General features: G+C 45.0%; 1 protein-coding gene across 6 annotated transcripts in view; it reads left to right on the forward strand.

The window, feature by feature from the left end:
* DMAP1 (DNA methyltransferase 1 associated protein 1) overlaps positions 1-27,379 on the forward strand; it is a 406,667-nt gene that overhangs the window by 42,016 nt on the left and 337,272 nt on the right. For all 6 annotated transcript variants that reach the window (XM_086953166.1, XM_086953164.1, XM_086953169.1 and 3 more), the window contains 3 exons: positions 13,540-13,649; positions 14,075-14,166; positions 25,467-25,662. In XM_086953166.1, coding sequence (XP_086809292.1) covers positions 13,548-13,649; positions 14,075-14,166; positions 25,467-25,662 — 390 coding nt within the window. In that variant the 5' untranslated portion in view covers positions 13,540-13,547. The remainder of the gene's footprint in view (positions 1-13,539; positions 13,650-14,074; positions 14,167-25,466; positions 25,663-27,379) is intronic.

A 27,379-nucleotide genomic window follows, 5' to 3' on the forward strand; every position in this document is an offset into this window, starting at 1 on the left:
GCGAGACCTATTGCATTTCCAATGCTTGTTATCTGTGTGAATCACCTTGGACCAGAGCACTCCCCCCCCCTCCTACAATACGCCGAATCGCACCGCGCAGCCGACCTGAACGCTGCCGCGGCGTGCTGAATAGTTTCTGCCGCCATTACAGGGAAGTGAGGCCACGCCCACATTTCTGAGGCCACGCCCCCCTCTATCGCTATATACGCAACGTTCTGACTCTGCACGCATTAGCCATTGACAGCTCCTGAGGCGGAAAGCCGGGAGACACGAGCAAAAAAGCGAAGCACTGTAATTTTAATACTGTTTTTATCTGTGTGAATCACCTTGGACCAGAGCACTCCCCCTCCTACAATACGCCGAAACGCACCGCGCAGCTGACCTGAACGCTGCAGCGGCGCGCTGAATAGTTTCTGCCGCCATTACAGGGAAGTAAGGCCACGCCCACATTTCTGAGGCCACGCCCCCCTCTATCGCACAAAATGTGCCTGAACCGGATGCCCAGCGGACGCGCCGAAGGCGCGCCAAAGGTAAGCCCGTCCGGGCCCGTCCGGCCCCAGCCGGCCACAGGCCCAGAACCTATGCCTGACCCCACCAGTGACCGCTACAGCTACACTCAAGGAGACCTTCTGTCCCTCAAACCCACGAAAAACGCTAACTGCCACTATAACTACAAAGGGTAGACAACCTTCATTAACTGCGACCTATGCAGCCCAGTCTACACCACGGTTGGACACCACACCCTGCACTTGGGCCTTCTGAACTGTAGATCCCTCCCGAAACACTCCCTAGAGATAAATCTCCTTATACAGGACCACAAGACAGACCTACTGTTCCTCACAGAAACGTGGCTAACCCCCAATTCGGAAGCCGACATCGTTAATGCCCTCCCCCAAGGATTCCTAATCTACTTCCAGAATAGACCCCTCGGCAGAGGAGGTGGCCTTGCCATAATATATAGGGAAAAATTTGTTTGCAGAGCAAAAAACGGTAGCATCGAAGACTGTGAAAGCTGCCATTTCGCTATACAAATCTCACCCACAGTCTCCCTCTCCGGCCTACTCGTATACCGCCCACCCGGAGTTCCGACTCGGTTCTCCAGTGCCCTAATAGAAACCGTTACTACACTGGCAGCCTCCTCCCCTAACTTCATAATCCTGGGAGATCTCAATCTCCACTTCAGTGACCCCCAGGACTTAGTAGCGTCCGATCTCCTTCTCGACCTCACTTCATGTGAACTGAAATTAGTCAACTCAGAGGGGACGTACAACAAAGGTCACTTACTTGACCCCATTTTTACCAACATCCACGAGCTGAGAACTACACCGCCCCTCCCACTCCCGTGGACAGACCACTTCTTGGTACCACTATCCTGGCAAATCAGTGCCCCGCCATCCCAACCCCTTAAGACGCGGGTCATGGATAGAACTTGGTCCAAACTTTCGATTGAAGATTGGTCCTCCATGCTTAAACAGTCCTACCCCCCCCCCCCTGGACTCGACCCAGTGACTGCAGATACGCAATTTGAAAACTGACTCACTCGACTATATTCTTCCTAAAAAAAATACCCTGAAAAAGGGAAAGAGAGCTAACCCTGCCCCTTGGTACACACCCGAGCTAAAAACACTACGGAAAGAATGCAAAAAACTGGAGCGTTCCTGGAGGAAAGATGGAACAAGATCCAGGAAAGACGAATATCGCACCGCCATGAAAACCTACAAAACGGCCCTGCGTGACACCAAGAGGCAATTCTTCGATGAAAGAATCAAAAAGTCCTCCAACTCTGTTAGAGAAACCTTCCTCATCATGAAGGAACTGCTCAAAGTGCCTGACCCTCCCCCAGCTCATGACACCTCTGAGGACAAATGCAATAAATTGGCAAATTATTTTGACGAAAAAATTCAAAACATCCTTGCCACTCTGCCCCAAGTTAATCCAAGAGCAGACACTAACTGCCAAGCCAATCTAAGAACAGACTCGAATCCTCAGCAGGCCAAACCTACCATCCACCTGGATACATTTGGACCTGTTACAGTGGAAGACGTTCTTAAAACACTGGCCATCATTAAAAGTGGTTCTCCAAGCGACCCGGTACCCATGCGCATTCTAAAGATGGTTGCATTCACAATCGCCACACCTGTCACTGAACTCATTAACTCATTAACTCCTCGCTACTTCAGGGAACGGTTCCGCCCGGCTGGAAGAGAGCCATCGTTAAAGCCCTTCTCAAAAAGCCGCTCCTAGATCCCTCGGATTTAGCCAACTACAAGCCAATCTCCCTTCTCCCCGGAATCAGCAAGGTCACGGAAAACTAGTCAATAAAAAACTCTCCCAATTCCTGGAGAACAGCCTTCTCCGGAAGTCGCAGACTGGTTTTCGCCCTGGACAGGGTACGGACACCGCCCTCCTGGCAGTGGTTGAGGAGGCCAGATGCATCCTGGACTCAGGAGGATCAGTGGCAGTGATCCTCCTGGACCTCAGTGCGGCCTTCGACACTGTTAACCACCAGGTCCTCATCCAGCGACTAACTGACGTAGGGGTGGTGGGAACTGCCCTTTCATGGCTCACGTCATTTCTAAGCAATCGCACCTTCCAGGTCTGGGAGCGTAACACCAGATCAGCGGCGATTCCCCTCCAGTGCAGAGTACCACAGGGCTCTTCCCTTAGCCCAACTCTATTCAATGTATACATGTCCCCACTGGAGGAGGTGGTCGCCCCGTTCGGAGTTAAAATCGTGAGCTACGCCGACGACACCCAACTTGTCGTCTCTCTATCTCAACCTGACCAAGGACTGCCCACTCTCCACACCTGCCTATCAAAAATACTCACTTGGATGGGTGAATCATCTCTAAAACTTAATGGGTCCAAGACCGAGATCATGCTACTAGGGCACAAAGGATCCACCCTCCCCCCGAACATCTGGCCCACCTGTCTGGGGGAGCCCCCTTCTCATAAAAAAGAGATCAAAAGCCTGGGGGTCTGGATGGAAACGGACCTATCCTTTAAAACCCAAGCCAAAAAAAACAGCGGGAACCTGCTTCGGCCTCCTCAGATCGGCCCGGAAAGTCTTGCCCCTCCTCCCGCAGTCCTCCCGCAAATTGCTCATCCAAGGATCGATCCTGTCTAGACTGGATCACAGCAATGCCATCTTCCTTGGAGCACCGGAATCCACCCTTAAGAAACTACAACAAATCCAGAACGCCGCAGCACGGCTTCTCACGGATACCCTGGCTACTACAGGACAAGGGCCCCCCATCCTCAAAAACCCAGTCGTGCCCTATAAAGCTAACAGACCACTCCGCTCAGATCATGAACGTCTTATCACAGTGCCCAGAGTAAAAAAGGCATGCACAGGAGGTCAGCGATTCTCGGTCAACACAGCCAAACTGTGGAACGCACTTCCCCTCAAACTCAGGAGCGAACTCTGTCATCTCCGATTCCGGAAACTCCTGAAAACCCACCTCTTCCCCTAAACCCCCTATCTCCCCTGTCACCACCTCTGACTCAGCTGTCTTGGTTTTAGCGCTGGGATGCTTCCGGGTTACTACGCGCTCTATAAACCCACATTCATTCATGCAGTCATTCAGTGCCACAAGTATTAAAGGCATTGTTATCGAAAGCTGTCCTTTTAAATGTGTTCGAAAGACTTTTGAAATTAGGCGCTGGTACACAGATTAAGAGTATAAGCTTTATTCAGGTTCCCGTAACATCGAGAGGGAACTGCCAGATAGCTCACACCGGTCACTTATGATACTGTTCCCTCACAGAATCCTCACGACACACGCAGCATGGAGAACTGTTCCACACCTTATGTCTCGTGAAGAAGACTTGAAGGAGTCTGAACGCAACACATCTCCCTTCTCATATTAACCATTAAAAGTAGTAAGCAAAGAAGCGAGTATAAAACAATAAAACATAAACAGAAAGGAAAAGATAAAAATGTAAAGCAAAAACAAAAAAGAATACACATCTAAGAACACTCCCATGCAATAGTCTATACATACACATATGCCACCTATGTAACCCCTTGAAAGTGTGTGTAGATAGGCATACACACATATATGCATAATATTAACATGAAGTATAAAAGTGCAAAAAATATAACATATCATTGCACAAAAGATCCTGCATTGCACGTAACACTGCACCTCAGGGATGGGTTCACTCCATGACATAATAATCATGACAAACCGGCTTCTGCCTGACTCTTGTAGACTGATGCACTGAATCACTTTCACTGTGCCTTTTATTTCTTCGTTCTCCTTGCCTCCTTTCATTCTGCATACCCTCTTCTCCTCCCACATCAACTTCATCAACAACGTCACACTCCATTCTACTCCTCAACCTGCAGTCTACCATCATTTTCAGCACTTTTTTACAGTTCCGCATGTTAACCTTCGCTCAGTAATGCAGTGTATGGGTAAAACTTTTTCACCTGTAACAAATCATAGAATTTAGCCAACCCTCTGTCTCATCTGCGTCCTTTCCTCACAACCACCCATCCACCCATGGCAAACCCTTTACCAGGTCCATCAACCTTCTCTGCCCAGTTTTGCCTTTCCACTCCTTTGGACAACAGCCCTCTTACTTTCGTTCCACACATAACCCCGAAAGGCACCTTTTCCGTGACACTGTTGATGGTGGTGTGATAAGCCAATACCAATTTCTCACTTCCCTCTTCAACTGATGACCCTTGCCCAGTGCCAGTTGCAGACCCTCCTTCAAGGTTCTGTACCACCTCTCGACAAGCCAGTTGCTCTGGGGAAAATACACTGAAGATCTGACGTGCTCAACCCCATATATATGCAGAAAATTGTTCATCTTCTGCAAGGCAAACTGCACACCGTTGTCTGTCACCATCTGTTCCGAGACTCCATCCCCTTGCCATAATTCCTCAAATTCTTTTTATCACATCAAGAGATGTTACATGATATATACATTTGTAGATTCTACCTTCGGCCACCTAGAATAGTAATGAGTGTCCACCGTGGAAAATTTGGGACACAAACCCAATACATGGTTCAAACTAGAGATGTCCAAATCCAGCTCTTTCAAGTGTGAATCAATTTGATCTATTTCCACAGGAGAATAACCTACTGTCTTTCGAGGTTTGTCACTCCATGTGCATGATAAACAATCTCTTGTCACCCTTTCCAGTATTCTGACCTTACCCTGCGCTTGGTTGCACTCATACCAGCAAGACCCTCATGTGTCAGATTTATTGTGTTACTCCTTCACCCCTCTGGTGCAATCAATAGTTCACCTCTTAAAACCATCTCACCAATGACAGACAACTCTGTATCAACATTCCTGAACGACACAGCTATATCAGATGCTTTAATCTTGGCTGGCCATCCCTTGAACAAATACTTCTTCCCCTCCTGTAATGTGGCATCCTCCCTAACTGCCTGTACACACTCCAGGTGTGATATCCGACCCTCTGTGAGCACATCCACACTAGCCACATGCCAATGCTCCCCCTCCTCAACCCTCTCATTCTCATTTTCCACTAGTCATCTAGACAAACAGTCTGCAACTACATTTTTCCTACCTGGCACATACTCCATTCTGAAAGTATATTCCATTAATCTCAAAACTCACTTATTATTCCTCGACGAAACCTGTCCTGTGCCTTTCCTGGTAAACACCTCCCACCAAGGGTAGATGGTCAGTGCGGATCACCAAGTCTGCCGCACACTAACTTTCGGAAGTGACACACACCCCACCAGCACGCCAAACCTTCACCTTCAATGATGGAATATGACAACTGTGACCACCTCAAAGGCCTTGAGGCATAGGCTATGGTCACTTCCTTTCCATCCCTTTGTTGGAGGAATACTGCTCCTAAACCTACACCGCTCGCATCAATACTTATTATGCATTATTTCTACTGTCAAAAAGCATCAAGGCTGGAGCCAGTGCAATACATTTTTTGATAATGTCAAATTCCTTCTGACATTCCATATCCCATTTGAATATAAAAATTGTTGCCATGAGTTTCCTCATGGATACAGTTTTGTCAGCAAACATAGGAGCGAAGCAAGAGTAGTACTCTTCTAATCCCAGAAATGACCTCAAATAGCCTTTGTTAAGAGAAGCTGGTGCCTCCTCAATGGCCCTTACCAACTTCAATTTGGGCGCCACCCCATTCTCACTCAACCAGTCTCCCAAAAATTCTACGCCGTCCACTCCGATCTTCCACTTTTCCCGCCTAATTGTCAACCTACATTCCTGCAAAATCTTCAACACTCTTCACAAAACACCCCATCATGCTGTTCCACATCCTATCCAAAAACCTGGGTGTCGTCTTGGAAGTAAGTCACCTTTTCAACATCCTTGAATAGTTGATGCATGGCCCTTTGAAATACTGCTGACCCGGATGCCAGTTCAAACCGCATACGTTTGAACCAATGGACTCCTTCAGTGGTGACAAAGGATGTGAGAGGCCTTGGCACCGTATGCAGTTCGATCTTGTTATATGTTGATGGCAAATCCAGCGTAGGGAAAAATGTAGCTCCTTTAACTGTCATCGACATATCACCTAAGTTGGGAAGGGAATGCCGTTTGATCCAAATACATTTGTTTAGGTCACGCAAATTCACGCACATCTGCATATCCCCATGAATTTCTTTGGCTAAAACCACCAGAGGCAACCACTCAGAAGCTTTAATCTCTTCAATGACTGCATCTCTCACCCGCGCAACCTCCACCTCGCTCACTTCTAGCAGAAATTGTTCCTCAAACCATGTTTCACTTTCTCATCATGCAACAAGGTAATACCTCTCTTGCCAGCAGAAAGATTGGTTTGATACCCATTTCCTTTACAAACCCTAGAGAAATGTCCCTTCATTTTACACCTTCTGCACACCTGACACACAGCCAGACATGTAGGATCAGTTGCTACATGCCCTCTCCGTGAGAAAGTGCAATCTTTCTTGCATGGTATGCCCCCACTTTTTGCTGAATTGCTGATGTGCTTTGACTGAGTGTGCCCATGGCTCCTGCCAATAAGGTGCCCAGGGCCTGTGTTCTTCCTTTAAAACTTTGTTAAAACCTAAACCCAATTGGCATCTCTGGCCATAGCTCAGTCCCTGGTAAATGGTACCCTAGGTACCCAGGGCACTGTGACCAGAGAAGACCCCTAAGGGCTGCAGCACTTATTGTGCCACCCTTAGGGGTCCTGTACCCTAACACACACACACTGCCTTTGCAGGCTGAGTGTCTTGGTGCAGAAGTAAACAAAGAGTCGACATGGCACACATCCTTGTGTGCCATGCCCACAAACACACTGCCCTGACATACATCAGTCACCCCTCTGGCTGGGTGCAATATGCCAGTGGTGTGGGCACAGGTGCATGAGCCCTGTGCCCCGGGCCCCTACAGTACCCAGGACCATTCCTGCGCACTGTAAGTGTAGTGATGCCATTAAGAGTATATGGTGCTGGGAGGTTGTCATTACGAACTCCACAGCACCATGATGGCTACACTGAAGGGTAAGCACATTAAACCCACACTGATGCCAGTTTGGGATTTAATGCCAAATGCACTACAGAGGGCATTTTAGAGATGCCCCCTGAAATCTAACCAACTCCCAGTGTCCTGACTGCGTGGCTACTGAGGCTGCCACCACCAGCCATGTTTCTGGACCCCTGGGTCGAGAGCTGCCGCTCTCATGGCCTGAAACAATGCACATCTTGGGACGAGGTTCCAAGCCTTCTACCCCAGGAGTGGCAGGGGAAGCTTCAAAGGCATGCCACCTTTTCTGAGCTTCCCCAGGCCCCTTGCTGTACTCAGCAACTGGCCCCCACCAGTTCTGCCCCCCACTCTGGCGGGAAACCCTAGGTGAGGAAAGGGGGTGTGCCAGCCTGTGCCAAATCCACCGCTCTGGTGGGAAAGGCGAGGTGAAGCACAACTCCGGGGTACTGCCATCTTGAGGATGGGGAGCCCTGCCCAATCAGAACTAGGCTCCTGCCCCCCCTCCCACAAGAGAGGAGCAGGATAGGGGGTGTATTCACCCCAGGGCAGAGACCCATTGGTCCCTGCCCTTGCCCTACCTGTAACATCACAAAATTTTGTATTTAGGAGCACCCTGAACCTTCCTTCCTCAAATCCCGATCTGAAAACAAGAAGAACAAGAAAACCTGCCGTGCAGCTAATAACAAGAGGACAACACTAACTGACTTGGCCCCAGAAACCTATAGGCCTGTTGATCCTTGAACCCGCCCGGCGTCTCCTGCAGACAGCAACCTCGCGCAAAACTCCCCACTAAGTTGCACAAAAAGTGCTCTGCCAACTGAGACCTCCTATATTTTTGGGTGAAATAACAAGTATCTCTGTCTTTATATGCTAAAATGCATATATTCATTTCACAAAAGTGAATGTATTAATTTAGCAAGCAATGAGAGTGGTGGTGATTTTGGGATCCTCCCTAAACTAGGGAGAGAACCGAGGTGATGCCTTGGAAACAAAGAGCACATCTTGCTGAACGATTCAGGGATGGTCCCATCCTCTTAGGACCACCCCAAGCACAGTTATTATGGGCAAAAATACAATCCCAACTAAAAAAGCCCTGCAAAGCATTATGGGATGAGATTAGCAGTGCTTGGGGTGGTCCTAAGAGGATGAGACCATCACTGAATCGTTCAGTATGATATGCTCTTTGTGTTCAAGGCATCTGCTTGGTCCTCCCCTAGCTTAGGAGGGACCCCAAAATCAACACTTCTCTCATTGCCTGATATTTTTCAATTTCAAAGTTCATGTTTGTGATTTGGTTATATGCTTTTTAACATGTAAATTTGCATTATCAAAGCATTTATGGGGTAAGTTTAGAAGCTGGCTACTCTCCTTGACTACGTGTTTGCTGCATACTCAGACTGGGACTCCTAGACTGGTACTCCCACGAGTAGTACTGCTCAAACCGCAACGACCCGCCGAGCCTGGCCCGTGCCCGAGTGGACAAAGACACTGAGGACCTCCCCCCGGCGACTGTGACCCGGAATCCAGTGCCCAAAGACCCTCCTCGACAATCCTGATGACGCCTTCAGCCTCACAACCAGGGACCCCTCCATCCGCGACAAGATGAGGGTAAGATTTCCCGATGTCCAAAGCCACCCCTGCACCCGGAGATCCACGGCCCCCTGTGCCCAACTCCTGGGTGTCTACCTATCCTCTAAGATCCCAACTTACCTCTCGAAGCGGTGGTCGCACCTGAAGAATTTCAGTCCCCGAGCCTGCAGCCTTTGTTTGATTTCCAAGTCTCCCATTGAATAACATTGGGCGCCCAAAGGTCCAAAAGCACCCTGCACCCAGCCGCCTGAGTGTCACTGGAAGTGCAGTAACTACCCTAGTCTACTTCCCCACTTGCCCTGTGTAAGTGACCAGGGGCTCTGCTCCCACAGCCTGCTTGGCCTGCCTGCTAGCAGCCACCAACTGAAGGCCCCCTATCCTCCATAGGATTACATTGGGCCTACTCTCTCTGCATCCAGCTGCCCTGTGCCGGTGAGGGTGTAACAACTGTACCTACCTGACCTTGGGAGACCCCTGAGTCTATGCCCAGAACCTTAACTATGCCAGCCGAGTACTTACCCAAAAGCCGATAACTCACTTTTCTTCCATAGGGTAACATTGACTGGTTTCACTTGGAAATTCTTTTGAGTGTGGAGTTTTGAAACTTTAAAATATTAATCTAAAATCAGCCGAACAACGAATTCCGATTTACTAACCTGTTATCAGGAGAGATCCCAGTGCTGTGTCTTTCAGCCCAGCACTGAACCTAAAAAGTAATTATAACAGTGATTTACTGTTAACTCAATTTTCCTCCATAGGAAACCATTGTCTAGTTTTCTCCAAAAAAGCTTCTTAGTGTCCAATTTCTAAAACTACAAACATTCCTTAAAATTTGCCTGTATGACTTAAAAGTATTCTTTCAATTCTTTACAGGCGATACTCCAGTGCTGGATCCAGGATCCAACACTGAGTAAGAAAAAGTAACAATAACATTACTTATCTGCTAAGTGAATTTTCTCCCATAGGATAACATTGGTGATTCTATGTGAAAAACTTTCTCAGTGTCAACTTTTAAAATACAATAAAATTCCTTAAAAATCACAACTGTAACCAAAAGTCTTTTACTCAATTGTTTACAGGAGATGTCTCAGGACTGAATCTAGGATCCAGTCCTGTGGTTAGGAAAGTAATCTGCAAAGTAACTAATTGCATATAACTACAAATTCCCATTGAGCTCAATGTTATATTACGTTTGAACTTGTGTTGCCTATTGCAACTGTAGCTATTGTATTCAAAAAGTCTATTGCCTATTTTAAGAATATTTAAGTAAAGTAACTCATTCTGAGAAAGTATATTTTGATACCTATTGTTGGTTCTAAAACAAAACAACTATATATTTTTATACAAATAATTGTTCTAGAGTTCAGTTCTTGAGTGTGTGAGACCATTTGCTGACTGAGGGTGCACAACAAATGCTTTACACTTTCCTCTGATACTGCCTTACTGCTCGACCAAGCTACTACTTTGGAGAGTAAGGTTATATCTAACTTTAGCCTCTGACAAACCTCTGGGGACTGGGGACTCTGTGCACACTGTACCTTACTTGGTCCAGTATATACAGAGCCACTTTCTTACACTCTCCACTTGCACTTGTAACTTATCAATGGCTTTCCTGCACCCCAACAGCTTTTCCTCTGAGAATCTGTCACTTCCTCTTCTGTCTAGATGTCTTATAAACAACACTTTGAACCCCTTCCAGTCTCTTCACATATCCAGCCGCCATCTCCTCATCCCTTCTTCCATGCTACACAAGGAGATCGGTAGTGGTGTATCCAAATTGGAAAAGACCGCACATACACATATAATAGTAAGATGAACAGCAGTACTGGATAAGTGAAAAATCTTTAGTTTTTAAAGAGGGAGGTTGCTACATGGACCACTGTCCCCCCCCCCCACCACCAAGAGGGACAAATGACAATCAAAAGCTTGCCAAATGTACAACTAAAGAGAAGAGGTCAAAGAGAGCACATTCCTAGAGCACATGTATAAGAAAGACTGATAAGTCTCGTAGTCTCAACAGCGCTTGAGCTGTACGTATCCTATGATCTCAATTTTTAGACAAGACAAAGGAGCAGAAAAAGTTCATATTTCCATTTTCTTTATTTGAAGATCCATAAAGTTAAAGTTGTTAGAAAACAGCTGACACGTGTTTCGTCAGTACTATGAATCAGTACTCTGACTTTTTCAAGGCTATAAAGATGAAATTAGCTCGGCGCATAGAACCGTGTGTCATATAAATTTGGCAGAAAATGTAAGACTCAGGAATCATAGTAGTGATGTCCAGTCCATATGATCCTATAAGATCACTCAAATTATTTGTTGTGTGGGGTAAGGTAGATCAATGTGCCATCTCATGCTCAGAGGACGGTTAAAGATCCCCACATATAGTGAGCGGTGTATCCAATACTGTATGTAGTTGACTCCTGCAGCCTTGCCTCGAAGAAGTTTAGAGGCGATAGCATAATAGATGGCCCCACATGATAACGAAGCCAGAGAAACCGTTTCTCTATATGTGGGGATCTTTAACCGTCCTCTGAGCATGAGATGGCACATTGATCTACCTTACCCCACACAACAAATAATTTGAGTGATCTTATAGGATCGTATGGACTTGACATCACTACTATGATTCCTGAGTCTTACATTTTCTGCTAAATTTATATGACACGAGGTTCTATGCGCCGAGCTAATTTCTTCTTTCATGCTCTCTGCCCTTTTAGCAATTTCCTGAGCTTTTTGTAGAGTAGAGTCGAGCCCTTCGTGTCCAACAACGTTTCTTAAACCCTTTTTTACCCTTCGATTTTTGCACTAATTGGTCTCATAGCATTTCGTCAAGCAACCTGTGTAATTGCAGGTAGATGCTAATAACTTAAGCGCAGCGACAAATTTGTCATACTCTCTTGGCATCTGCTTTCTTTTCAAGAGCTAATAGCGCTCCACCACCTCATTCTTTTTTTTGTAAAGTTTAGATGCAATTACTGCATTGCTATCTTATTGTTGCCTCCATCTGAATCCTCATCACCTCCATCTGGTAGTGGTGACAAACGCTTTAAAATGCTTCTACCCCCAAACAATGCTTGAGCATGGCTAATTTCCGTGGTGCAGAAAATTCTTCACCACCCACAGCTTCCACATATGCCGGGAACCCTACCTTCCCGTCATCCTGTATTGTGCTTGGCTCCCCTGGCATGTAGAAAAAACAATGCTGGTGCCATTAGCCCTTCCATTGCCCCAATAAGATCAATACACAAAAAATAAAGACAAGAATTGAAATGCCCAATCTTAAAGAGGCCAAAAGTGGACTTACACAGATGGTGTATGCATCGCCACGAATCGGCACCAAAAATGACAACCTGTTACACTGCAGCCAAAGTGTATCTGACCCTGTACGAGTGGTGAATCCAAACCTACCACGGGTACATATCAGTATACTGCTGAAAGGTCCCTGTGGTTTGTCACACTTCACATTGAAAAGCATTGGGATCAGTCCAAAGCTTTCAAATGCCCATCAGGATTCGCCGTTGCACCATGCTTTCTAGTAGAATTGGAGCTTGTTACACTTCAGCCATCGGAGTGTGCGTCATTTCAAATGTTCCCTCGGCAACGCCACAATCAGCAAAGCTCTGTCTGTATCAGAGATGGTAGTTCAAGTATGACTCGGGAATCCTCATCTCCATTTCTGTCTATATCTCTCCATGTCTTCTGTTGTCCAGAACCTTGATGTCCAGGTTCTGCTCTGAATGCTGTGCTTTGAATGGGAGGGCAGGTGGTCCAGAGGCTGCAAGCGAAGCTCACGTCTCTTGGTGGGCTGAATAAAGCAGAACATACTTGTCCCTGGTCGCGCCTGTGACTTCATTTACAACATCTTCTCACACAGCAGCGGGGCTAGACGTTGTGTTTAAAGTACCAATACTCAACATACATTGCTGGCATCCTGGTAGCAAGAAGGCACACACAGCTAGGTGTGAAATGGTATAAAACACCCATGCAGGTAAGTTTACACATCTCTCTCTGCTTCTCTCATCGCATTCTTAGGACCACACAGTGTCTTTGGCTACCATTTCCCATCTCTCAATGAAAGTGGAAGGTGCTGCTGGGTCACCCCCAGAGGCTCCAGGGAGAGCCTGACCCCTAATAGACGAGTCCTTGGCTTCCAAAGGGGGGCTCATTTTGAACCTTTCTACAGTGGAATGGGAGTTGTAGTTATCCAACACTCAGCATTTACCCTTGATTTATACTTCAGACTAATTGCATTCTGTCACATTGGTAAAATACTAGTTTATGTGGTCTTTTAGCAGCACGTTGTAAATAAAATTGCCCTTGTTTATATATTTTGCCAGAGCAATAATTGAAAATAAGCTGGAGCTTTTGATTACTTTTTTGCTGGGGCATCTGAAGTGCAGTGAGAGACTCCATTCACCATTACTCTAATAACACCACTTTTTTTGTGTGACTATTTTATTTGCTTTCCAGTTTAAAAAATGACGACGGGCTCAGATGTTCGCGATATTCTGGACCTTGGTGGTGGGGAATCAGAAAGCACTGGAATCATCAACAAAAGGGACATTATAAATGCTGACAAGGTAAAGTGATTGCCCGGCATACGCAGCTTCTTTTTCTGCCATTTTCTGTTCACTTCACATTCAACTATACATACACAGTGGTTTGGGTGGACGTTTTCGTTATTTCTTTTCATAAGTCAGTTGTAGACATTTGAGTATAATGATCCCTGTTACTATTAACTTATTTAAATAACTTGGTTAGAAAAGTGATGAGTGCATGATTAATCTCTGGTGTTGGAATATTTGTGCACTGCAAGTTCCATGAGCTTGTGCACTATCTTTGGGGCTTGATTGGTGTCCGTGATCTGCAGCAAAAGAAGTGCCTTCAGAAACTGCCTCATTTATCTTAATTCTTGCAGTGGTTTGTTAATCATCAGTTTATGTGACTTGTGTAAGTTAGGTGATTGTGTGTCCTGCTCAACTTTTTCATCTCTTTTCTTTTGTAGAAAAGATCAAAGAAATCCTCAGAAACGCTGACATTCAAGAGGCCGGAAGGAATGCACAGAGAAGTTTATGCTCTTTTGTACTCTGACAACAAGTAAGTGTGAGCTACTCTGTTTTTAAAGGAATTCAGTGCATGTCGTTATAGTGATTGTATCTGTACAATGTGGAGGGGCACCATAGAAGCCTATTAGACTTAGGGCCTTATTCCGAGTTTAGGGGGCCATGGACTGCTGTGCCAGAGGTTTGACTGTGAAAAGCTCGGCGGTCCGACTTCCGTATTATTGGTTGTGTGGATGGGCTTTGTGAAGACCGTAGCTGAACCGCTGAGACTGCCAGCAGACCGCCGGGCTTGCACTTGGGGAAAGGCAGCTGCCAAAGAGCGGTACAGGGGAGTTGCACCTCCGTCTATATTAAGAGTTGCCTTTTTTTAATGCGCTGATTGTGGCGATTCGACCACCAGCTGTAAGTCGGTCCTACTTAAGGATTTGGGTGCGTACTCACCCCTTTCTTGTTCTTCCAGCCTTCGACATGGATGCTTTCTCCAGGTCCCCCTTAACAGCAGGATCTTCTCCCCGAGGAATACAACCTTGTTTGCGGCGATCTACATGACTCCTTTTCGTACCGTATAACCATTGTTAGGACTGTCCACATATGAGCCGGACTCCGACAATAGGTACATTTTTTTTTTCATATGTATCATGCATGTGTGTGCATCTGAGACGTATACAGTTGAAATGCACACAAAGGCATCAAAATATTTGGAAAAAATACTCACCACTGCCGCTAGATCTCTGCAGGTACACTGCCGGCACCGTGGTCAACTCATAATACAGAGGTTTATAGGCTGCCAGCACTGTAGGCTACAGGCGGACACGGACCGCCAAACTCTGAATCAGGCCCTTAGACATGCATGTAAGTATTAACCTTTTTTGTTCATTTGTCTTTTTGAGCAAATTGTGTATATCAGGGAGAGCAAAACTATTTGAAGTACAAAAAAGAGCACATACACACGGCATCAAAAGTGAGACTGCTAATAAAAATGCCCTTCTCAAAAAATTTCCGACGCAGTCAGTCATTGGTGAATAGACACGGAAAAACCAAATCCTGCAAAGGAGAAAAAATTGATACAAAAGCCCAAAAAACAAAGCTAGAATGAAACAAGACCATATTGATGTATTTGGACAATTTCAACCGACATAAGGCACAACTTTGGAACTCTCACACTTGTCGCCAGGTGAAGTTTTACCACTTTCCTCCACACTTCTGAATTCTCGAGTGTGGCTCAAACTGCCACCCTTGAATCTTGACCGGTGAGATGTGTTGGATCTGCCTGGGAGACAGCACAATTAAATGCAGACTACTCTGAGACTGGCGACTGCACTCTCCAAGCCAACTAAACTGCTATTCCTCTCAAGTAACTTGTGTATTTAAAATCCTTAACCCCTTCGAGGCTGATGACGAGCTGGGCTCGTCATGGTGTAGCCTCCTCAAACACTGATGACGAGCCCAGCTCGTCATGAACAATGGGTTTTTTAAAAAGTCAGCATTCCAGCAGAATCAGAGCAGCGCGCATGTGGTTAAGCTCCTCAGCGGAGTGACATTGTTTTGTCGATATCAATACAAACAGTAGAGAGAGGGTCAAAAAGATATAATATTTAAAGACCTTTACCTGATTCAAATCCCCACGTACACAGAATAATAAACACAAAAGGAACCAGGGGGTCTGAAAGCAGATAATCTGGCTAAGCTGTCTTAAAGGACTAACAAGTCAAAAGGTACCTAAGTCACCGTAGAACAGCCTTGGAACAGGGAACAACTACCAATCTGGCAACATGTGAAACACTCGACACACAGAAAATATTATTCACGAACTGGTCGACAAGATCCATACCATCAAATAGTGGATTACCATCAAAGAAGACTTAATGATCAGTCATATCATCTGGCTGTCCATCTTGTGAAAACCGGCTAGTCCCTTGGTCATCGAGACTAAATGCCACACAATCAGTTGTTAGTATTGGATCTGGTCCACAGGTTTCTATGATTCGCCTTATGATAGCTAATCAATGATGGTTGCGAAAATTGTGAAAATACAGTGCAACATAAACAAATATGGTGAATTAAAATAGAATGATATGTCCTCAAAAAATGAACTTTAATGCATAACGGGGCACATCCCCTAATTAAAAACTAGAACAGTGCAAGCGACGATATAAACAAATAATTGTTGCAAAGTGGGCCAACATATGTTTCTACCTAACGGGCACTAAATCCCCCGGCTTTCATCAGGGCCTCTGCTCTCAAGATAGTTGCTAAATCAAAAAGTGACCAAATCAAAATCACCAAAAATTGAATACAAATGAGTGAAAATAATAAAGGTTGGAAACGATACAACTTGTACCAACCTCGAATGTTTATAGAAAAGTTTTACATCATTGCTCACCCGATATGACAGGGGACCACAAGTACCAGCATGCCGAGCTACACACATCAGCTGATATCTTCTAGAGGACTGGCTATGCTAGATAAGTACGAGCGTGACCCTGCGCAGCTCCTCCATATTTGCCGGTCTGATCCTGTGAAGAAGTTGGAAGTTAAGCAACGAAACGAGTCAGGAATACCAGCACAGAATCATTCTGCCTACTGCTTCAAAAAAAAGGTTTTAATCCACCAGTGCAGCGAGTGCGACTCGCACTACTTTCCAGAAGATGGGAGTTAATATAAACATATAAATTAGAGCTGGGGAGCTACGTTCGAATCTCGGCATCAGGTCAACATCCTGTGATTCCAGGCAAATTGCTTTGTCTCCCCGTGCCTACCACATATTAATGTGTTCTTCTGTAATGTAAATTGTGCTCATGCCATGTTGTCGAGTTCGCGCTATATAATATTGCAAGGAAAAATAAAGTAAGGAAACTCGAGTTCACACACTACTGAATGCGCACTCTTAAGTGCATCAGCAGTGCACTGTGAATCTGAGCGTTTCACAGGCCTGTCACAGATAAGAAATGCTATCAAAACGAAATCCTACAAAACAATATACTACTGGCCGGTAGCAATTCATACCCGGACAACGTCGGGACGGGCTGCTAGTATGTGTGTATATATATATATATATATATATATATATATATATACACACACATACTATGTATGTATGTATCTATATATATATATATGTATATATATATCCCATAATAGCCATTTTGGCTGACATCTTTGAGTGTACTTTCTGTAAAGTTCTTGTACACACAGTGTCTCTTATTTACACAACCACTTACTTATAAAAGTGATTAAGTACATTTCATCAAGATGTCAGCCAAAATGAAATGTGTACAGTCCTGTTTCTATGGCTATGACGCTGTGTGTATGTAACTGGTGGAAGCAAATGGCTTGCTGTGTGAGCAAGGGAGTTTTGGCTTCCGAAACGCGTAACAGCAAATAAAGCGACACTGTGTACCACTTTACCTCTGAGTGCGCGTCTAACTGGAAAATTATGGGAAATAAGTGACTGGCGGGGCTCTGCCAGCCGTGAACGCGCCACCGGACTGTGGGAGGTTCCACCGCAAAAGAGCCGTGAGAAGGAAGTATGTATATATATATATGTATATCTTTTCACTGGATTGCAGTCTGGGAGATCGGAAATTCTTGATACATATATATATATATATCTATACTACTATTATAAAGGAAGAACTTTGAACCTTTGAGGCGGGTAAACTCGGGAACCACAGCACCAATAACAACACCCAATACAGCGTTGGAAAGGGCAGTTGCAGCAGAAGGACATAGGCTATGCAGACGCACACCATATACATTTAAAAGGTAAAAGAACCGTGCCAGCAAAGTAGTCCCTTGTGGGCATGTCTGCATTGTGCTGTGGGTGTGTGCTGGGGGGCGTGACAATCACTAGGATCATTCCGTCACGAGTGTTGTTTTTTCTTCCCAGGTTCTATACCTTCCTGCTCCCTTTAAATAGTAATTCAGTGGAGGTCCCATTCTCTTAGAACCACCCCAAGCACAGTTATGGGCAAAAATACAACTAAAAGGCCCTGCAAAGCATTATGGGATAAGATTAGCATCATGTTTAGCATTCATGAAAGTATTTCAATATTTTTGAATTTTACTCATTAGGGACATCTTGGGACGACGAGGTAAATTGCAGCTTGATGTATAATATTTTAAATGCTATTGCATTTGCCTCATCAGGGACATCTAGGGACGGCGAGGTGAACTGCAGCTTGATGTATAATATTTTAAATGCTATTGCATTTGCCTCATCAGGGACTTCTAGGGACGACGAGGTGAACTGCAGGTTGATGTGTAATATTTTAAATGCTGGTTGCATTCGCCTCATCAGGGACATCTAGGGACCACGAGGTGAACTGCAGTTTGATGTAGAATATTTTAAATGCTATTGCATTTGCCTCATCGCGGACAACTGGGGACGATGAGGTGAACTGCAGCTCTTTGTAGAATCCATACTAATATAATAAAGAGAGAGACCAAACCTTTGAGGCAGGTAATCTCAGGAACCACAGCACCAATCACAACACCCAATACAGCGTTGGAAAGGGCAGTTGCAGAAGGACATAGGCTATGCAGACGCCCACCATATACATTTAAAAAGTTAAAGAACCGTGACAGCAAAGTAGTCCCTTGTGGGCGTGTCTGCGTTGTGCTGTGGGGGCGTGACAAATGCTAGGGGCATGTGGTATATTCCACCCTTTGGGCTGGTCTGTTCCCATGAGGCACAGGGTCAAGGCTGATTTGCATATGGCCATGTCTGAACTGGGGTGGTGTGGAGTGCAAAACAACGATGGATTTAGGGCCAGATCTCTGTACTGGGGTGAATGTATGACATTGTTCTGCATTCTGTCCATCAACTGTTGTTTTTGCATTTGTCACCCCGAGTGGGATGGGTATGCTCAGACGTGAGTGCCATGCTCTCCACGACACTAGAGTCAAGCTATCCTGATTGAAAACGGATGATAGCCAAAAATTGGTTCTAGCATGTGTGAGTCAGATCTCGGAAAGACATGGCTTAGCAGTTCAAAGGGCCTGGAATGTTTCGCTTAGGCACAGGGTCATGGCTGAGGAGGTGTGGAGTGCAAAAAAATGATGGATTTTGGCCCAGATCTCTGTATTGGGGTGAACGTATGAGATTGTTCTGCATTCTGTCCATCGTCTGTTGTTTATACAATCTGCACTTCATGCAATGTCTCATATCCCGTGCTGGGGGTGTGGGCGGCTGCGGGGCGCGCGTCGTGTCAAATATTTCATTGTTTTTTCTTCCCAGGTTCTGCACATTCCAGCTCCGGGTGTTCACCCTGCTCCCTTTAAATATCTCTGCACCCCATAATCAAAACCCACCCTTACTCCTTTAAATACCCTAACACCCTTAAACACTAACCCATCTTAACCCTATAAATATACCCTGTACCCCAAAACCCAAACCTATACCTAAATCCTAAAAATACCCCTGTACCCCAAAAACCAAACCTACCCCTGAACCCAAAAATACCTCTGTACCCCAAAACCCAAACCTAGCCCGAACCCTTAAAATACCCCTGTACCCCAAAAACCAAACCTACCCCTGAACCCAAAAATACCTCTGTACCCCAAAACCCAAACCTAGCCCGAACCCTTAAAATACCCCTGTACCCCAAAAACCAAACCTACCCCTGAACCCTAAAATACCCCTGTACCCCAAAATGCAAACCTACCCCTGAACCCTAAAATACCCCTGTACCGCAAAACCCAAACCTGGCCCTGAACCCTAAAAATACCCCTGTACCCCAAAACTCAAACCTAGCCCTGAACCCTTAAAATACCCCTGTACCCCAAAGCCCAAAACTACCCCTGAACCTTAAAAATACCCCTATACCCCAAAACCCAAACCTAGCCCTGAACCCTAAAAATACGCCTGTACCCCAAAACCCATACCTATCCCTAAACGCTAAAACTACCCCTGTACCCCATAACCCAAAACTATATCTGAACCCTTAAAATACCCAAACACCCCAAAACATATACCTCAGTACCCCAAAACATATACCCCTATACCTATACTTACCTTATCCGAACATTTAAAAAAAAAACATGCTTTTACCATTCATGCATTTACAACGAATTTCATTGTAAATGTATGCGTGGTAAAAGCATATAACATGTAATGCCATGCGTTATAATGGCCTTGCGGAGTCATGGTACTTTCATAATGAAAGTATGCGGAGTGATGGTCTGCGGAAAGAAAGTTGCAGAATAATGGGTGTTTACCCTCCCCCGTAAGTACATTGGTGGCACGGCGGCCCGGCGGCCCACATCTCCAGGAACATACTCATATTTTTTCACCACCAATTGGGAAAATGCACAGGTCTCTCTCATTGATGCCCAGCACCGACATACACTTTTAGACACACCTCCCACCACAAGTTCTAGAATTGCGAACTTTAGAGCTGGGGAGCTACGTTTGAATCTCGGCATCAGGTCAACATCCTGTGATTCCAGGCAAATCGCTTTGTCTCCCCGTGCATACCACAAATGAATGTGTTCTTCTGTAATGTAAATTGTGCTCATGCCATGTTGTCGAGTTTGCGCTATATAATATTGCAAGGAAAATAAAGTAGGGAAACTCGAGTTCACACACTACTGAACGCGCACTCTTAAGTGCATCAGCAGTGCACTGTGAATCCGAGCGTTTCACAGGCCTGTCACAGATAAGAAATGCTATCAAAATGAAATCCTACGAAACAATATACTACTGGCCGGCAGCAATTCATACCCGGACAACGTCGGGACAGGCTGCTAGTATACATATATAATTGATGGCAGCCATCTTGTGCCTCGGTAGACTGAGGCACAAGAAAGCAGAAAAGCGTGTAGAACTCAAAAAGGGGGCAGGGTAGAAGCACCCTGACCCCCTAGGCCTGCTCAAGGGGTCCCACAAGGACCCCCAAGGCAAAAAAAAAGTTTTTTATTTCTCAAAAATTGCGGAGTATGCGCACCCCGCGAGGGCCTTGTGGGACCCCTAAGTTTTAGGGGTGTTATGTTAGCTGGACATTTCACTCATACAAAACCATTGAAATTGCTCCTATATAGTTAGTTGTACTAACTATATTTCGTGCACCCGCAATCCACTGCTGATGATGTCGCATATTACATCATTCATGACATGGTCAGTGACATCACTGATGACATCTCAAATGACATCACTGATGACATCTCAAATGACATCATCCAGTGAATGTGGTTTGCTTCGTATATATATATATACTAGCAGCCCGTCCCGACGTTGTCCGGGTATGAATTGCTGTCGGCCAGTAGTATATTGTTTTGTAGGACTTCGTTTTGATAGCATTTCTTATCTGTGACAGGCCTGTGAAACGCTCCGATTCACAGTGCACTGCTGATGCACTTAAGAGTGCGCGTTCAGTAGTGTGTGAACTCGAGTTTCCTTACTTTATTTTTCCTTGCAATATTATATAGCGCAAACTCGACAATGTGGCATGAGCACAATTTACATTACAGAAGAACACATTAATTTGTGGTATGCACGGGGAGACAAAGCAATTTGCCTGGAATCACAGGATGTTGACCTGATGCCGAGATTCAAACGTAGCTCCCCAGCTCTAAAGTTCGCAATTTTAGAACTTGTGGCGGGAGGTGTGTCTAAAAGTGTATGTCGGTGCTGGCCATCAATGAGAGAGACCTGTGCATTTTTCAAATCGGTGTTGAAAAAATATGAGTATGTTGCTGGAGATGTGGGCCGCCGTGCCACCAATGCACTTACCGAGGGAGGGTAAACACCCATTATTCTGCAACTTTCTTTCCGCAGACCATCACTCCGCATACTTTCATTATGAAAGTACCATGACTCCGCAAGGCCATTATAACGCATGGCATTACATGTTATATGCTTTTACCACGCATACATTTACAATGAAATTCGTTGTAAATGCATGAATGGTAAAAGCATGTTTTTTTTTAAATGTTCGGATAAGGTAAGTATAGGTATAGGGGTATATGTTTTGGGGTACTGAGGTATATGTTTTGGGGTGTTTGGGTATTTTAAGGGTTCAGATATAGTTTTGGGTTATGGGGTACAGGGGTAGTTTTAGCGTTTAGGGATAGGTATGGGTTTTGGGGTACAGGCGTATTTTTAGGGTTCAGGGCTAGGTTTGGGTTTTGGGGTATAGGGGTATTTTTAAGGTTCAGGGGTAGTTTTGGGCTTTGGGGTACAGGGGTATTTTAAGGGTTCAGGGCTAGGTTTGAGTTTTGGGGTACAGGGGTATTTTTAGGGTTCAGGGCCAGGTTTGGGTTTTGCGGTACAGGGGTATTTTAGGGTTCAGGGGTAGGTTTGCATTTTGGGGTACAGGGGTATTTTAGGGTTCAGGGGTAGGTTTGGTTTTTGGGGTACAGGGGTATTTTAAGGGTTCGGGCTAGGTTTGGGTTTTGGGGTACAGAGGTATTTTTGGGTTCAGGGGTAGGTTTGGTTTTTGGGGTACAGGGGTATTTTAAGGGTTCGGGCTAGGTTTGGGTTTTGGGGTACAGAGGTATTTTTGGGTTCAGGGGTAGGTTTGGTTTTTGGGGTACAGGGGTATTTTTAGGATTTAGGTATAGGTTTGGGTTTTGGGGTACAGGGTATATTTATAGGGTTAAGATGGGTTAGTGTTTAAGGGTGTTAGGGTATTTAAAGGAGTAAGGGTGGGTTTTGATTATGGGGTGCAGAGATATTTAAAGGGAGCAGGGTGAACACCCGGAGCTGGAATGTGCAGAACCTGGGAAGAAAAAACAATGAAATATTTGACACAACGAAATATTTGACACAACGCGCGCCCCGCAGCCGCCCACACCCCCAGCACGGGATATGAGACATTGCATGAAGTGCAGATTGTATAAACAACAGACGATGGACAGAATGCAGAACAATCTCATACGTTCACCCCAATACAGAGATCTGGGCCAAAATCCATCATTTTTTTGCACTCCACACCTCCTCAGCCATGACCCTGTGCCTAAGCGAAACATTCCAGGCCCTTTGAACTGCTAAGCCATGTCTTTCCGAGATCTGACTCACACATGCTAGAACCAATTTCTGGCTATCATCCGTTTTCAATCAAGATAGCTTGACTCTAGTGTCGTGGAGAGCATGGCACTCACGTCTGAGCATACCCATCCCACTCGGGGTGACAAATGCAAAAACAACAGTTGATGGACAGAATGCAGAACAATGTCATACATTCACCCCAGTACAGAGATCTGGCCCTAAATCCATCGTTGTTTTGCACTCCACACCACCCCAGTTCAGACATGGCCATATGCAAATCAGCCTTGACCCTGTGCCTCATGGGAACAGACCAGCCCAAAGGGTGGAATATACCACATGCCCCTAGCATTTGTCACGCCCCCACAGCACAACGCAGACACGCCCACAAGGGACTACTTTGCTGTCACGGTTCTTTAACTTTTTAAATGTATATGGTGGGCGTCTGCATAGCCTATGTCCTTCTGCAACTGCCCTTTCCAACGCTGTATTGGGTGTTGTGATTGGTGCTGTGGTTCCTGAGATTACCTGCCTCAAAGGTTTGGTCTCTCTCTTTATTATATTAGTATGGATTCTACAAAGAGCTGCAGTTCACCTCATCGTCCCCAGTTGTCCGCGATGAGGCAAATGCAATAGCATTTAAAATATTCTACATCAAACTGCAGTTCACCTCGTGGTCCCTAGATGTCCCTGATGAGGCGAATGCAACCAGCATTTAAAATATTACACATCAACCTGCAGTTCACCTCGTCGTCCCTAGAGGTCCCTGATGAGGCAAATGCAATAGCATTTTAAATATTATACATCAAGCTGCAGTTCACCTCGCCGTCCCTAGATGTCCCTGATGAGGCAAATGCAATAGCATTTAAAATATTATACATCAAGCTGCAATTTACCTCGTCGTCCCAAGATGTCCCTAATGAGTAAAATTCAAAAATATTGAAATACTTTCATGAATGCTAAACATGATGCTAATCTTATCCCATAATGCTTTGCAGGGCCTTTTAGTTGTATTTTTGCCCATAACTGTGCTTGGGGTGGTTCTAAGAGAATGGGACCTCCACTGAATTACTATTTAAAGGGAGCAGGAATGTATAGAACCTGGGAAGAAAAAACAACACTCGTGACGGAATGATCCTAGTGATTGTCACGCCCCCCAGCACACACCCACAGCACAATGCAGACACGCCCACAAGGGACTACTTTGCTGGCACGGTTCTTTTACCTTTTAAATGTATATGGTGTGCGTCTGCATAGCCTATGTCCTTCTGCCGCAACTGCCCTTTCCAACGCTGTATTGGGTGTTGTTATTGGTGCTGTGGTTCCCTAGTTTACCCGCCTCAAAGGTTCAAAGTTCTTCCTTTATAATAGTAGTATAGATATATATTCCAAACATTCCTGAACCTCCTGATGCGGCGAAAAGTAACGAGCGCAGTTGTCTTAGTGGCAACAGAAGAATATTTTTATTTCTCTCTACTGCCTGCCATGACGCGTTTCGGCCGGTACAATGGCCTTGATCACATATATAGATATATAAAATATATATCAAATCATTCCTGCTTTTACAACGGAATTTGGTGGAAAAGCATGCGTGGTAAAGGCATATTCATTGTAAAAACTAAACATGTGGTGATAAGTAGTAACGGCATTCACATTATAGCGAGCACATTGTAACGGCATGCATTACAACAGAATGCATGGTTCCATAATGCATCCTTTCAAACTCAGTATACCCAATCTCAATTAGCTCCGTTTTCATTTTACCCACTATTCCACCAGCCCCAAATTGAGCAAGCAATAGCTGCTTCTATCGGTAGAAATATTGGTCAGTCACACTGGTTCTGACAGCTGGCATTGAGGACTCCTACTACCCATGTAGAGTCAGGTAGGTTCCGAGTGATGCTTGGATATCGTTGGGTTTAGATTTAAACGCCATCAAATTCCATAATTCCTCAAGTTGTTCATGACAACACACTGCGTCTCGAAGCCAGTTTTGACATACAAGCTTATTTGTTTGCACATCAGTGGAGAGCGTGGGAAGGGCTTTCTGGAGACACGCATTTATATCTAGAGCATCAATTCATAGAGGTAATGTTTTGGAGTTGTGATCAAGAAAAGGGTTGTGAGATATGTTACTTGACAGATGTCAGGTGTAATCCTAGGAAAAACGTTGAGATGAGAGAAAAAACTCTGGAAGTAAAGACAGCAACAAAATGTAAGAGGGCCAGGATATGTTTGAAGTTATTTGGTAGCACGCGCAAAGACAAAGCTCAACACTAATGTTACACCTTACAGACTCTGAAATGTAGGAATGTGTTTGAGTCTGTATTTGGCTTTTTAAAATACAGGGATGCTCCTCCACTGCTGCCGAGTGATACCACACACGGATACCGCACAGTGAAGGCGAAGCTAGGCTGCAAAAAGGTCCGTCCATGGAAGTGGATGCCCTTTGCCAACCCAGCGAGGAAGGATGGGGCCCTCTTCTACCACTGGAGGCGCGCTGCAGAAGAGGGAAAGGACTACCCCTTTGCAAGATTCAATAAGGTAAGTGAGCGTAAGGGATAATTTGATTATCAAAGCACAGCCTGGAAATGGCCCACATGTTCTTTCTGGCCTGGTGAACTTGCAAACAGCATCTCCTGCTGGATGTGAGTGAATGTTTTCAATAATAAAATAAAAGGGCGTAGGTCTATGGCAGTTCAGATTGCGCCTTTTCTGTGGCTTATCCTGGTTCTTGAGAGATTGCTTGCCTGTCTTCCAGTTGCTTGGAACAACTGTGTCTGGCTTAAGGATCAAGTGTTTCTGAAGGTTTTAAAAATGCCCTCTTAGTTGTCTGGCCCCACAGCGCCTTATGAAACTTCAATTCATTTACGTTTTTTTGTCTTCTTCTTCAGTGTGTGCCACAAATCTTCTGTCTTCTTGTTAATTATCCTAGGGTGAGATAGCCTCATAAGAACTGTATGTCTTCTATTGTGTGTGTGATTCAGGCTCCCGCTTGATTAATTTTGAGTAGAATTCTTTAAGGAGAGCTCCTGTCCTTAAGACGTTGAATCACAAGTGTTCTTCATACCTCCTAAGTGACACTCTTCTTTCTCTTTTTTTGATTAGTGTCTAATGCTCTTGCCAATAGTGTATGAGCTTTGTGTCCAAATCTGTATGACCCCTGGTTCAGTGACAGGAGGGTTTACTGCACCTGTATATTAGGAGCGTATTTATGTATCCCCTTACGTTTGTGACTTATCACAGAATTGCCCCTTTTCCTGCCTGCATATGTCTGTATTCTTACACCTTAAGGCAGGGGTCTTCAAAGTGGGGGGTGGGCCCCCCGAGGGGGGCCTCAGGTGATCCCAGGGGTGGGAGGTAGCAGGAGGGGGGCACAAGGTTCTGTCCAAACAAAGCATTATGCTGATAGCAGTGCTTTGTTTTAATCGGTGGGAATAAAATGATAGGCAGTCACCACTCTGTAATGGTCACTAGCTTGTTTTGTCCTTTGCATCATAGGTGGAAAAAATGGTAACAGAATTGAACTCAAATATGTTTCGGGTTTAAAAAGCAGAGACATACTTAAACATTGCCCGTTTAATAGAATAATTGTGAAAAATCTTAGGGGGACCGCAGAATTTTATTTCTTTACTGCGGGAAGGTGGGGGTGCTGCATTAAAATGTTTGAAGACCACTGCCTTAAGGTCTACTGCCAACCAAGTCTCACTGAAGCCATATTTTTCTTATCTGTTGCTGCCATTGCTATTATTGCCTTTAAAACTACTTTCAGGGCTTTAGTGGTAATGTCTCTCATAAACACTCAAGTAATCATTTAATGGTGGTGTTCAGCATATGCTGTGCCTTCACATTGACCTTCTATATATGGATGCTCAGTCTGTCCTGGCATTCTCCCATGTCAGATGTGTGTGGGCTGTTATCACAATAACGTTTATATGGCCATTATTAACCTGTTGCATGAGGTTCTCTGTAATGAAGATCAAAGGTATCCTTGAATAAGGATGATAGAGTTGAGAGTAGTAGTCATCATTACTACCTTTTGGGTGCATTTCTCTCCAGATGTTTGTCAATCCAGTGTTTCGAAACTGCTCTATCGTGTCTTGGAACATTTGCTGGTCTTCACATATTTTATTCCAAGATAGTGCTTTTTAGCATCACTTCCCTTGTTACAGTACTCCCAAGACAATTTCTGTCTTTGCAGATCCCGACCGCTTTCTCAGCACAACCTGGATAAAGCTATTTCGATTCCGATTAGAAGCAT

Source organism: Lissotriton vulgaris, chromosome 1_2, assembly GCF_964263255.1.
Source record: "Lissotriton vulgaris chromosome 1_2, aLisVul1.2, whole genome shotgun sequence".
Classification (NCBI taxonomy): domain Eukaryota; kingdom Metazoa; phylum Chordata; class Amphibia; order Caudata; family Salamandridae; genus Lissotriton; species Lissotriton vulgaris.